Source organism: Brachycentrus maculatus, unplaced genomic scaffold, assembly GCF_059751285.1.
Source record: "Brachycentrus maculatus isolate JH-2025_06_01 unplaced genomic scaffold, ASM5975128v1 h1tg000136l, whole genome shotgun sequence".
Taxonomy (NCBI): Eukaryota; Metazoa; Arthropoda; class Insecta; order Trichoptera; family Brachycentridae; genus Brachycentrus; species Brachycentrus maculatus.
The window spans coordinates 1,232,190-1,246,055 of record NW_028280889.1 but is presented as its reverse complement, the minus strand read 5'-3'; the positions used below and the strand labels follow the sequence as shown (position 1 = coordinate 1,246,055).

Below are 13,866 nucleotides of genomic sequence, written 5' to 3'. Positions count from 1 at the left end.
ACATTCATCCAGTTCAGACAATAAAAATATTTTTAAGGTCATTCATTCGGTATACAGTGACGTTAAAACAAGAGGGACCCACTAGAGACGGATGTTGACATCTTTCGCATCAGTTGCTATTTTATGACGAAGGTAAGTTACTATAGTGTAGTGGTCCCGGGTTCGATTCCCAGGAGGGAGGGGGGCAAAATACAAATGGGTGATCTTCACCCTTTTATTCATTTAATATCACTCTGGTCTGGTACAAAACCAGCGCAGGAACATAGGATATATATATATATATATATATATATATATATATATATATATATATATATATATATATATATATATATATACACCGCTTACCGCAGGGGTAGGCAGAGAGAAAAGAACGCTACACCAATCTGTCTTTGCGCACAATCTTCGCCTCTTCCACATCCATACATCTTCTCATACATACATACACGCCGATTATTCCGACTTCTGACTCTTTTGAGGTAGATTGAAGGTGAGTTACAGTCGTGGAAAATTATTCTAGTATCTATCTGCACGTTATGGTGCATTGGCACTTTGGCACATTTGGCACATATTTGGCACTATTGGCACATAAGGCACTTTGTCGAATTGCCTAATGTACCAGTTAACTTGAATGTTGTTAGATATTGGTGATCTTCTATCATGGTCTTTTTTTTAATCATAATTTTGATTATTAAATATGATTATTTTCAAACTGTAATTTTTTAAAATATATGTAAAGATTTTTTAATTTCTACACCCAAAAACATCGAACCTTACATACTTTTATCGTAAATATGAGTTCACAACATCCATCTTTATTGGATTGAGAAATCTTTTTTTATTCGGCAGATGTTTTACAAATACGTTACCAATAAATTATTTATTTTTAATTTTAATTTAATTTAATTTTACAAATAACACGGTTTCTGCTGAGTACTGAGTCATAAGACTTTTCAAAAAGAATAACCCGCAAAGCGTGTATTTTAGATACTCGTCTGCAAGTAGGATAGTAAGGAGAGGGAAGGTAAATGTGAAAAATACATCACAAAAACCCAGACATGAAAAATAAACCTTTATTGAATTCTACAACTACTCTCCACGGCGCCTGTCATTGATCATTGGTCATTGATCATATGCTCAATCCTTTCAAGAACGTCATATATCAAAAATTGTTAATTTTCCGTTATGCATGTTTTCGGAGTGCCCAGAAAATGTACTATATTCCAGCCAAAGTGGCATATTTTTAACTTAATATATACCCGCTACAGGGCAGAAAGTGTTGCTTTTGCATTTATGAAGAAAGGGTATTGTTTGATTAGATTTTTACAAATAATCAATATTTTTCAAATGGAGAATAAACATTCAGGTTTTACCTAAAATAATCTGTTGCACAGTAAAAAGTTCAATAATTGGCTTGATATTTATTTTTGAAACATGTTATTATATTTTTAAACTTTAAAAAGGATCTCCTGAAAAATCAAGTTTTTGATATATGACGTTGTTGAAAAGAGTGAACGATATATCTAGAAGTTCCAAAAATTTGAGTAGCGTGGTTGTCGATCATTAGTAGAATAGTGAACGTTGCACGTGTGGAAATGATCATTTAACCATCCCATAATAGGTCATAAGCCCTGTAAATGCCCAGACTTCCATATTCTTATTAACCTGTCTTGAGATAATGATTAACACTTGTTTTTCAACACTTGAGTTTTATTATAGACTACATGTTTCAGAAGTTAAACTTCCATCATTCAGGTCTGTATAGTAACTAAAATATAAAATATAAAATTGTTCTATAAATAAGGAGAGGGGAAAGTTAGGGGGAGGGGGTTAGTCAAGGGGCGGAGTTTGAAAACAAAGGAAAAATGGAAAGCAAAGGTGAAGAATTTTGAAACAATACATTATTTTATAAATTATTATAAGAATTTAGGTTTTTTTGGATTTATAAATTTTCAAGGTAAATCATAATTTGGCCTTTATATGGAACAAGGTGTAATAATTTTAATTTATGAGAGTGAAATGAGTGATTAGTATCATTGTCACTGTCTTGAGATGTCAAAAATATCATAAACTTGTGTATTACCGACTTTTTTAGCAAGTCACGGGATTGGTAGATCCGAAGCTGACGTTATCTCCCCATAAATTAGCAAACCCTTGGCTGTGTCAAAGGACCGGCTCTAGATTTGCAATTAAGGGAAAATTTGCAGGGTAATTAGGTTATCTGAGTTGCACCTCCCCTCCCCCATCCGCACCACCCGCTACCCCTCCGGAGCACCCCACCGCTACATTACATACCCCAACTAATGGCTGATAATGTAATGTATTAATAGATGCAGATGCTCTTCCGCTGTGCAGTGAAATTAGGACCAAATGCAGCCATGGAGTATTCTAGGGTTGCCATTCGTTCCAGTGTGTCGGGACTCGGGAGATCACACCGTCAATTACAATGGTGTCCCCAATTTGATAGAAGTTGTATCTAGATACTTATCCAGTATCTAGTCAAGCGCCGTGGCGTAGTTAGGTAGATACTCGATTGCAAAACTGGCGTCGCGGATTCGATTCCCACCGAATACAAAATTAAAAAAAAAAGACTATTATACCATTAATTATAACATATTAACATTATAACATTAAACCTTAAGTGTAAGTCCCTCTCCAAGCACAAGAGCTCAGTCTCTTTTTTGGGGAAGCACAGCGAATCTAAAACTATAAGTTTGCCATATGTATAAATGTTTAGAAATTGTATTATGTCGTACTTAAAAATATAACTATATTAAATAAATAAATAAAATAAAATAATAAAAAAATTAAGAAAGATTTATTTTCGATTGGTCTGGGTGTTTGTGATGTATTCTTCACATTTACCTTCCCTATCCTTACTATCCTACCTGTAGACAAGCATAAAATAGACGCTTTGCGGGTTATTCCTTTTTCAAAAAAATAATAAGGTTAAAAAAAGTCATTTATCATCATGATTTAAGGCGTACAGTGATTTGAGTTTTTTTGTGATTTGCCCATGCCATTTCAATTCTCTTTTTTATATTGAAAACTGTTATACCCAGGCTACCATGAAGACGTGAACTTTTTATTTTGTCTCTGTCGAAAATTAGTCGAAAGTTTTTGTCTGAACCATAAAGGGATAATATCTATAAATATTCAGACTTCCATATTTTCTTTTTCTATTCCAAGATATGAATATGAATATGAATATCTTGTTTTCCACGAAAAATATATTATGTTCTTTGTTAACCTTTAATATTTATATGACTTATGTATGTAATTTATTTAAAAGCTATGCTTATATAAATAAATATTTTATTTACTTTGTAAAATGTTCTAATTGTCTACTGATGTCGCAGTTTGGTATTATTTTTCCTTTTAATTTCGTTGTGTAAATGATCAATTCTTAAAAAGAAACGTTTCAAAACAATTGATTATTTACACAACGAAACATGGCCACCCTATTTGAATCACATATGAGCATTGAGCTCTAGTAAGTACCCACTAGAATACTGTGGCGGAAACAAAAGTGCAAATTTTATGTGAAGTTGGTTGCTCAAGGGAAGCAACTAGATAGAGCAAAAATCAACATATCTACTGTAGTAAGGAGAAAAGATTACCGCTCAGCTGTAATTAACGTACAATTTTCTTTCTTTGTTTCTTTGAATTAGCTTGCTAAATTTTAAAATGAAACTCGTTCAAAATGAGGTTAAAACTTATTCTACAACTACTTTTTTTTGGCCGCCTCCGTAGCGTAATGGTCAGCACGCTCGGCTACTGTTCTGGAGGTCCCGGGTTTGATTCCCAGTGGGCGGGTCAAATAAATGTGATATTTTCACTCTTATATTATTCAATACTCTAGTATAACAATACTCTAATAAAACCTGGACTGGTGCCTGAAGCGGAGGACTGATGACCTTTCCCTTGTGTGTTAACGATTAAGATAACACTACGTTTATATGATGCAGTTTCCTATGCACCATCGGGTGCGGATGAGAGTTTGAAGAAGAAAAATACTTTTTTTATTATAAATATATATTTTTCGTTTAAATTAATGTATAAACGCTGTCTGCCATACGGTAGACAATACTTTAACCTTGATAGTTTGAACCTTATTCAGTCGTTTGAAATTGTCCAATTTCAAACGACTGTGTAAGGTTCAAACTTTGACGGTAGGTAGTTTGAAGATGTTGCTTCTTATCAATAAGCCCCCAAACATACTTATTTTGTATAATAATTTTGATAAATAAATATATAAGTCAATACAAGTTTTATGAAATAAAACATCTTTGTTTTTAACCGCTTTAGTTAGTTAATTTGATTGTGTAATAATAATTTGGAAACTTACAAAGGTGGTGTTTGGCATGAGGGTTTTACTGCTTCCGTTGACGTGTAGAAGGCTGATTCCACCCCATGGGTCTCTGTAGACGAGTTCATCCCCTGTGAATAGAAAAATTACAATTAATTAAGAAATAATACCATCTTTAGTAATATATATCATTAGTATCCTAACTGTCCATCAAACCTCATCCCTTAGCTTTTCCTCTACCTCCTTCCCTAAATTCCCTTTTTTCTTTGCATTCCTTATTATCATCAATTTTTAATTTACGTTTTTATTTAACGTTCAAGTACCCTCTGATTTCTGACAGCTACATAAGGTATCAAACTTTTTGAGCAATTTCACTAGCCTGTTTTTTGTTGGTTGGAAAATATTGTTTTTTAGCAATAAGCCCGCCAATGTGCTTATTTCTTTTCTGTACATGAAGTTTAAATAAATAAATAAATTCACAACATTCTGTGTGTCCAAATACTTATTCACAAATCTGGATTCTGCTAAATAAAGGCTTTGTTAATCCAATTATAAATAGCAAGTACGTCAATTTAATCCAAGATTCGGCCCTTAAATATAAAAAGAAAGTCTTTACTTAATAAAAGCTTTCCCTATTCCAACAAAGATGGATGTTGTAAACTCATATGTACTTGTCACTTTGTAGTTTGATCTATATATTTAAAAACATATGTTTATTTCCAAAAATTTAGTAATGTGGTTTTAAATCATCAGTAGAATTGGTGAATTTTACACGTGTGTAAAGGGATCACCTAACCTAGCCTGTGATGGGTCGTAAGCCCTGTATTCCGTATTCTTTTTCATCTATGTTGAGATGTCAAAAAAATATATGGCTGTTGTGAACTCAATCATTAAGCGTCATGAGGTTGATCATACATGTATGACTTTCAAATTTTAAGTAGTGTGGTTGTCAATCATGGGTAGAATGGTAAATGTTACATGCTTGTCAAGTGATCCTGACATATATATACCTGATGTATATTGCAGTTACAATATTTTTTATAATTTAATCTTTTCTTATCATTCATTCTTTCAACGTTCACTTTGTGTAACACCACTTTTAATGAACGCTAATTCGTGACTACCGGTTTCAAAATAATCATTCCGTCATCAGGTCATCAAAATGAAATTGTTACATTCTGATATTTATTAAAAAAATCGAAAGAAAGTTATTGACAATGTACAAAATAAATATATTTATTTAATGAATTTACATTTTTTCAAACAATTGTTAAACATTTTTACTTAATAAATCTTATAATTTTAGCGCTGAGCCTCTCCAAAAAAGACCCTGAGCTCTTGTCGCTTGGCCGGGTACGTATTTTTCTTATTTATTAAATCTTTATCCGCACCCCAATGGTGCATAGGGCACTGCATCATATAAACGCAGTGTTATCTTGATCGTTATCAAGTAAAGGAGAGGTGATCAGCCCTCTGCTTCAGGTACCTGTCCAGGGTAATCTTGAATAAATATTAGAGTGAAAAAAACTCATATATTTGGGAATCGAACCCGGGACCTCCAGAAGGGTAGCCGAGCGTGTTGACCATTACACTACGAAGGCGGAAAAACCTTTACGACCTGTACCTGACGTTTACATACCTGTAGTTATTTAATATAAAAACATACATATTTTTTAAATCATCGCAAAAGTAATCGCAACTGGGGAAACGGAATTAATGAACGTAACGTTTCCATTTTCCGGGTGATAAAGGAAGAGAGGGTTAGAAAACATCTACTTATGCTTATGATAAATAAACCTTCCGGTTTTCTGGTACTTAGGCGGAAATAATGAGCCCTTCCCTTGTATTTTTCAGCGCAATTACATCCAGAGCCATACTTTGTTTTCTTCAATTACAGCTGTACATAAATTGTTTTTTCAATCTGGAAAATATTATTCCTAGGGGTTGGAAATCTTGCCGTTGTGGAATTTTCCTTTACTGCAGAGGGATGAAAATTAATGTTTCACTTATTTTGTAAGTCAAAATTACTACTACCACTGACCCTCATCCGTACCTAATGGTGCATAGGGCACTGCATTAAATTGATAAAATTTTAGGTTAACGTTTATTTTTGACATTTCAAAATAACGTGTCCGCATCATTTTCAAACACCTACGGTGTTTGAAAATGATGCGGAATGCATCGAAATACGTGTCACAGTAGATTTTAAGAAATAGTGGTATTAACTAAGTAAAATATTAATAAAAAAGATTTTGGATATCAAGGTATGTAAGGGCTTTCGAATTGTCATAGGTTGGTTAAGTGATCACTTTACACAGGTGTAAAATTCACCAATTAAACCCATAATTGATCAATTTCGTGACATTGTACGTATGAGTTCACAACAGCCATCTTTGTTGAAATGACGAAAGCGTTTATTAAGCAGTGACTCGTTTGTTTCTATGCAAGGTCCGAATCCTGGATTATATTCACATACTTGAAATCCACCTGAAAACATGATTTTGAAATTTTTATGTAGCTTTTAATTTGACAAGTTATTTTGCTACCATATTTTAAGAGTCTTCAAATACTTTTTCTCAAATCTGGATCATCTCTGCGTAGTTATTTATTACATTTTTGACATCTGAGATTGCGAAAATGTAATAAATAATTTGCAAAGTGAGATAATCCAGATTTGTGAATCATATAAATATTATTGATCGTTAATTATATGTCTTAAGGTAGAGTGATAAATCATGCAACTTTTTACATTAAAATTGTGAAAAATAAAGTACTTTTTCACAGTCATTTAAAAAACAACCCTTATTTTGCACCACCCTGTAAGAACGAAAGGAACATATATACGTTTGTAGATAGAATGGAAATGAGTTTTTTTTTAAACATTTGTTCAATTATTAACCCTAACGCTTTTAACATCGAGCAGGCGCGTTGTGGAATGGTAGATCTGTCGACACGGGACGAATGCGAGATTTAATAATTCAGTATTAACACCCCCCGAAAGTTCGGATATGAAAAATTCAGAACAAAGTTTCGCACTCAAAAATACAAAAGAGCGATGGCCAAATCTTTCCCTCATTACGGCGTCAACGCGGGGCGAGCCAAACATTTCGGCTTTTCAAATTTCAAACGCCAAATATAGGTTGACAAATGGCCACAAACGCCGTCAGAATATTAACGACCCCCAATCCGATAAATATTAACGGCGTAACGAATCGTTACCCCGTGACTTGAGAAATTTACTTATTTTCAATCAAATTCCCCATAAATAATCACGCGTTTCAAAAGTCATCAGCAATTTATTAATTGTAACGTTTTTTACGTATTTTTTTTTATAAATCTAAATAAAGGTGAAGACGTTTGAGATGGGTAAGTATGGGTTTTATATAAAAATTATTCGTGGACTCTTAAAGTCAGCACTATGATCTGATGAGAAGCATTTGGAATGTGGCTACATCGTATTCCATGGACCGATATAGTCACCTATGCGAATGTGCTCCAAAGAGCAGGAGCAGGGAGACAACAAAAAAACCAATTACACAACCCAATATTCACCATTTTATAAAAGAAAAACCATATTACTTTAATTTCAAAAAACGTATATTTTTTTGTGAAAAGTTACGTCAGGAAATCAGAAATGAGAAGGGTGAAATTCAATGAAAATGTGATTCTACGTTGGTATATATTTTTTTTACTTTGCCCTTTTTAGTAGAAAGAACAAAATAAAAGTAAGCAATATTCATAAAATTTTTGAAATAGTGTTAAACTTGTCATATTTATGATTGATGTAACTTGAATTTATTTTCATAATCTAGCTAATTTTCGGAACAGATATTATCAGGTATCAGGCTAGCATGGAAAGCAGGTAAAAGAACCTGTATTTTAATTTCTACCTACCAAAACGTGAGATGGTAATCTCTAGTGTGCTTTACGATCTTTAAGTATAGGAGTTTAGGTAATTCTGGAATCCGATATACGTCTTAATATTTTTCATACACCCTGCTAAGTGCCTTGGCTCGATACGAACGCTCCTAAAAGCGGTATTCATATTTTATTTTATGTATTAGAGGTTGTCAGGACACGCAAAAGTTGAGTGCTTGGCATTTGCTGTTTGCCTGGTAACTTTTTATAGTTATAAAATTATAAAATATTTCTCTACATAATTCGATTGGCATTGTAAGAACTGAGATTTCAAGCCTCGACTACCATAAAAAGCATTTAACAAATTCCTTTAACTTTTACTTTATACAAACCGAACATTCAGAGTATAAAATAATACACAAATCATTGTGAAAGTACTGTGTAATTCCTTGTAACATATTCAAAATTAATAGCAACATATACGTATGTATGGTAAATAAAGCCACGACTTTCTTCATTCCACTTTGTAGGTACATAGTTTATTTTATTAACCCATATAAGCTTAACTGTGTTATTTGCTTTTTTTTTAATTATTTTAAATACAGGTTGGATATAATAAAACAACAACTATACAGTTATTTTTTTCTTTTATTTTATTTGACCACTGACCGGATTTAATCGTTACCAATATCAGGCTGGTGGAAAGCTAAACAATATTCTGAGTTTTATAAAAAAAAAAATCTGAAAAAAATCATTCAAACTTAATGAATTTACGTAAGTTGTGTATTATAATTTGTAATGGGTACTTTGACAGGACAGACACCAATATACTCTTAATTATCATTTTGATAAGAGATTTCACATTTAATATCACATTTCAGAGGACACCGAACTTACAACCCCATACAAGTGTGCCATAGAAAGTGTTGTAAACTAAAGATTCCATATTCACCCATACATAACTTAAATGTAGCTACAAAAATCCATTTCCAAAATATAATCGATTTAAAATCCTGCTTTAAACCCTAATCAAATTTTATATGTTTTTATTTTATAATATACTACTTAAATTCATTAAATTTGAATTAATTTTGTGTGAAAAACTTTATAAAAAGTTATCATTCATCGTCTACTTTGTGATGTTAGTTTGTTAGTTTTTAACCTGCTTTGTTCTGTATAACAAAACCTGGTCACTGGCCAAATAAAATAAGAGTGAAAAATATATTTAGTTGTTATATTACAAATATTAAATAAATGCAGTTTCACAATTAAATGTTAGGACAAAACTTTAAAAAAAAACTAACTAACCATCACGCCGCTTCCCCGCAGGGGTAGGCAGAGAGAATAGAGCGCCACACCACTATGTCCTTGCAAACATTCTTCGCCTCTTCCACGTTCGTGCATCTCCTCATACATACCCGCCGATTGTTACGACTCCTAACCTGACCACTTTCAAGTATTTGGCATACCTGATCGTGCCATGTTTTTCTCTTGTCTTCCTCTGCTTCTTTTCCCACTAACATTCGCCTCATAAATTTGTTTTACCGTTCTTTCCTCACTCATTCGTTCTACATGTCCAAACCATCTCAACACACCTTTCTTAATTTTATCGATAATGCTTATCTCAGCTTTGCATTTCAACAAAACTTAAATTTAATAAATAGATTTTTCAAAGATTTATTATGAATCATAATTTCTATAGTTTTGTTAAAAACTTTATAGTTTTTGACTTTATTAATATCTCGTACTGTTTGTTCCATATCGGAACAAAAGCGTTAAAATATACTATAAACTGTAAAGGAAATACCAATAATTTGGCATTATATAGCTTGAATACGCGAAGAGCTTAAACGACCTTAGCAGTAATACGATTGGCAATCTATTATTCCGAAATAATTATCAGATTTTTATTGCCCAGTTAAGATAAGAGACTTTGTTTAAATTGGTTTAAGATTTATTTAAGTACCTACCCAAATGATTCCAGCAGACTTTTATAGTCATAATAATACATTGTTATCGCTAAGCGTATAAAAAAACCAACAGAATTTTTTTAAACTGTCATTTGTTAAAAAAAAAAAACAGAAAATTTCTTAAAACGATACAATTATTATTATAAACTTTCTTCAAGTCCACTTATAACAAAAGGTAAAATGTCTCATGAATTAAAGTCTGTGTGTTATCCAAGACTATTTGGTATTTTTCATACAATGTATGATTTAACTAAATATCATATAAAAATAATAATAAAACCCTTATCCGCACCCCAATGGTGCATAGGGCACTGCTTCATATGAACACAGTGTTATCTTGATCGTTTACACACGATGGAAAGGTGATCAGCCTTCCGTTTCAGGTACCAGTCCAGGGTAGTATTGAATAAATATTACAGTGAAAAAATCACTTATATTTATGATTCCCAGGGGGGTCAACCCCTGGGAATCGAACCCGGGAACTCCAGAACGGTAGCCGAGCGTTCTGACCATTACACTACAGAGGCGGACAAATATCATTTATAGGACAATATATTTTCATAATGTAATTTTGCATCTTTATTATTTATAATGTAATTTTGTTGAAATATTGTCAAAAATATATTGCCCTAAATATCATATATAGGACAATATATTTTTGACAATATTTCAACAAAATTACATTATAAATAATAAAGATGCTCGTACGATTCTGATTTTAATACACGTCATAAATGTCAAACGGATTAACGTTAACAATGCTAAAACTACTAGAAAATAACGAGCAACTTACACTTTACTGGATTATTCAGCGTCAGTAATAATTTAGCTCTGTCCCAATGTTCACAAACATATATATATATATATATATATATATATATATATATATATATATATATATATATATATATATATATATATATATATATATATATATATATATATATATATATATATATATATATATATATATATATATATATATATATATATATATATATATATATATATATATAATAATATAATAATAAAACCCTTATCCGCACCCCAATGGTGCATAGGGCACTGTGTCTTATAAACGCAGTGTTATCATGATCGTTTTACTTATGAAGGAAAGGTGATCAGCCCTCCGCTTCAGGTACCAGTCCATGGTAATATTGAATAAATATTACAGTGAAAAAATCACTTATATTTATTTTTACCCCCCTTGGGAATCGAACCCGGGACCTCCAGAACGGTAGCCGAGCGTGCTGACCATTACACTACGGAGGCGGACGCTATATATATGTATATATATATATATATATATATATATATATATATATATATATATATATATATATATATATATATATATATATATATATATATATATATATATATATATATATATATATATATATTTATATATATTTATATATATATATATATATGCATGTGTATGTGTATGTGTGTGTGTAGTACGTATACAAATTATGAACGAGATGAGTGACGGGCGTATACGAATTCACAAATGTTTTTGACGTTTTTGAGGGAAGTAAGTCTAAATTGGGGATATCCTATTTTATGATTTTTCGAAGCTACCATGTTTTCTTGGGCCAAATTTTTCTTCGTTCATTCTTTATTTTTATTTAATCTAAATATAAGGGAGAGATAATATTTTTTCAAAATATCAACAGTAAAAAAAGGTTATTCGTGCAAATAAAACCACTTTAAACCGCATAAAAAGCACTTAAAGCTTTGCGCGATACCAGGATTACATAAGTTTGTACGTTCTGTTCTTCTTAATAACAGTACTGAAATTTATGTTAGAAATGATGTAATTGAACAAGACTATTGACTTAAGCCTTAAAAGCTTTTTGCTTACTCCTCCTATTTCTGGTTGCCTGATACTACTGATCGCCGAAAATAAAATAAATATTTGGTTAAAAATAATACAATATGAATCAAATGAAGTGAGATCAAATGTCAATAAATGCCTTTAAATGCATTAGGTGTGTGACAGGCTAATAGGAGTATGTTACCATTATCCTTTTACTCTAATCTTCTATTCCCCCTTCATTTCCTTTCCCGTTACTCCTTTACTTACGTCAACTTTCCCCATCAAACATATTCTATTTCTTTACCGTATGATGATTGGGAAATAACCGTATTGTTTTTTGTATTCGTCGCTAAATTACATATTGTTCTTTTTTTCCCTTACATAACGAAACGAGTTTGCATTTTTATTGTAAAAGTACTCTTAAACTCCAATTTACTACCTACACCGATGGTAACATAAACTCATAACAGGTCTGGAATTTAGCTACATACCTACCATTTTATTATTCAATACCCAGGTTTCCTTGCAAAGTCTTGAGAAGCTATTTAAACGGCAGGAAAAACGTGCATCAAAAACTTGGTTAAATTATTAAAAAGGTCCTGGAAAGATAAAAGCGCGCTTTTATAAAAAAGTTTTATTTTCTAGTTTTGTGTTTTCTCAAAGGGTTTACAAATAGAGGTCTGTTGTTTGTGTGACTTTGACCAATAAAATAGAATAAACACTCAATTTTCTAGAAAAATACGCTCGAGGGAATAAGGAATTCTTTAGTTTTTGGCGCTTTTTTCGAGAACTTTACAACTTCTAAATAAAATAAATGATTTAGAAGAGCTACATACATTGTTCATGTTTTATTTGAAGAGAAAGTATCGAATTTTTTTCCGTTTGAAAAATCAAATGAAAGGTAAGAAGTAGTCATTTTAGATGTAATTCGTGTTTAATGATGAAAAAAAATTGACCGTTTAAAATGTGCTATTTTCGGGAGATTAATTCCTTTTAGGTGAAACATTCATCCCATTAATTGATTCGGCAGTCACTTTGTGGTAATATCTTTGCATTTTTTTTTTAAATTTTACTCGTCAAATACCACTATTTAACATATGTTTTGATTTATTCCGCATCATTTTACAGTATTTGAAAATGACGCGGAATGCATCGAAACACAGTTACAACTGTTATTAAGATAGAATGGTATTTAAGTTGAATTTTAATGAAAAATGAAACATTAATTGATTTAAATAAATGTCTAATTTCCATTCGATTAGCTTGTTAAATTTCTGGTCAATTCCATCTATATTTTAAAACCCTGATATTTTAAAAGTAGGTACACCTAATACAAAGAGTTTACATGAACTTTTGTTGTTTTGTACCAACCACAGTGGAGACTTACTTTTAATTTATTATCATAAGTATTACTACTTGAAAGTTCATTTCACAAAACTTTTTTTATTTGATAAAAAATTCTTCAAAAAAACAAAATTTCCGCAGGCAACATACTCGCAAGTTAATTTTAAAATTGCCAAAGAAATTATTGGATCGCTAGAACCGCGAATCTTATCAAAACAAGGCATTAGAATGCTCATCTGCTAAATTTTTATTTAATTTTATTTTCGTATTCCCTTTATCAAAAATACAAATCTCCAATTCCACATACAAATGCAATCTGAATACCAGGCAAACATAGTCGAGAGTAGGAGGAATTCAAATGGCTTCGGGATATTGAAATTTCAATTGAAGTTTTCGTAAGAGAATTTCAGCCTGAAATATAATGGAAAAGCTGTGAAATTTCGTTATTAAATTCATTTCACTTTATGTATGTATCCTAAAAAGGGTTTTGATGTTCTCGCGAAACTCTTTGTTTGCGCCGTCTACAATTGAAAATCATAAACACGATTATACTTTGGGTGCAA

At 31.6% G+C, this 13,866-nt stretch overlaps 1 protein-coding gene across 1 annotated transcript in view; it reads right to left on the bottom strand.

The window, feature by feature from the left end:
* Dpp10 (Dipeptidyl peptidase 10) overlaps nt 1–13,866 on the bottom strand; it is a 154,506-nt gene that overhangs the window by 51,012 nt on the left and 89,628 nt on the right. The window contains exon 4 of the mRNA XM_088260492.1: nt 4,349–4,440. Coding sequence (XP_088116618.1) covers nt 4,349–4,440 — 92 coding nt within the window. The remainder of the gene's footprint in view (nt 1–4,348; nt 4,441–13,866) is intronic.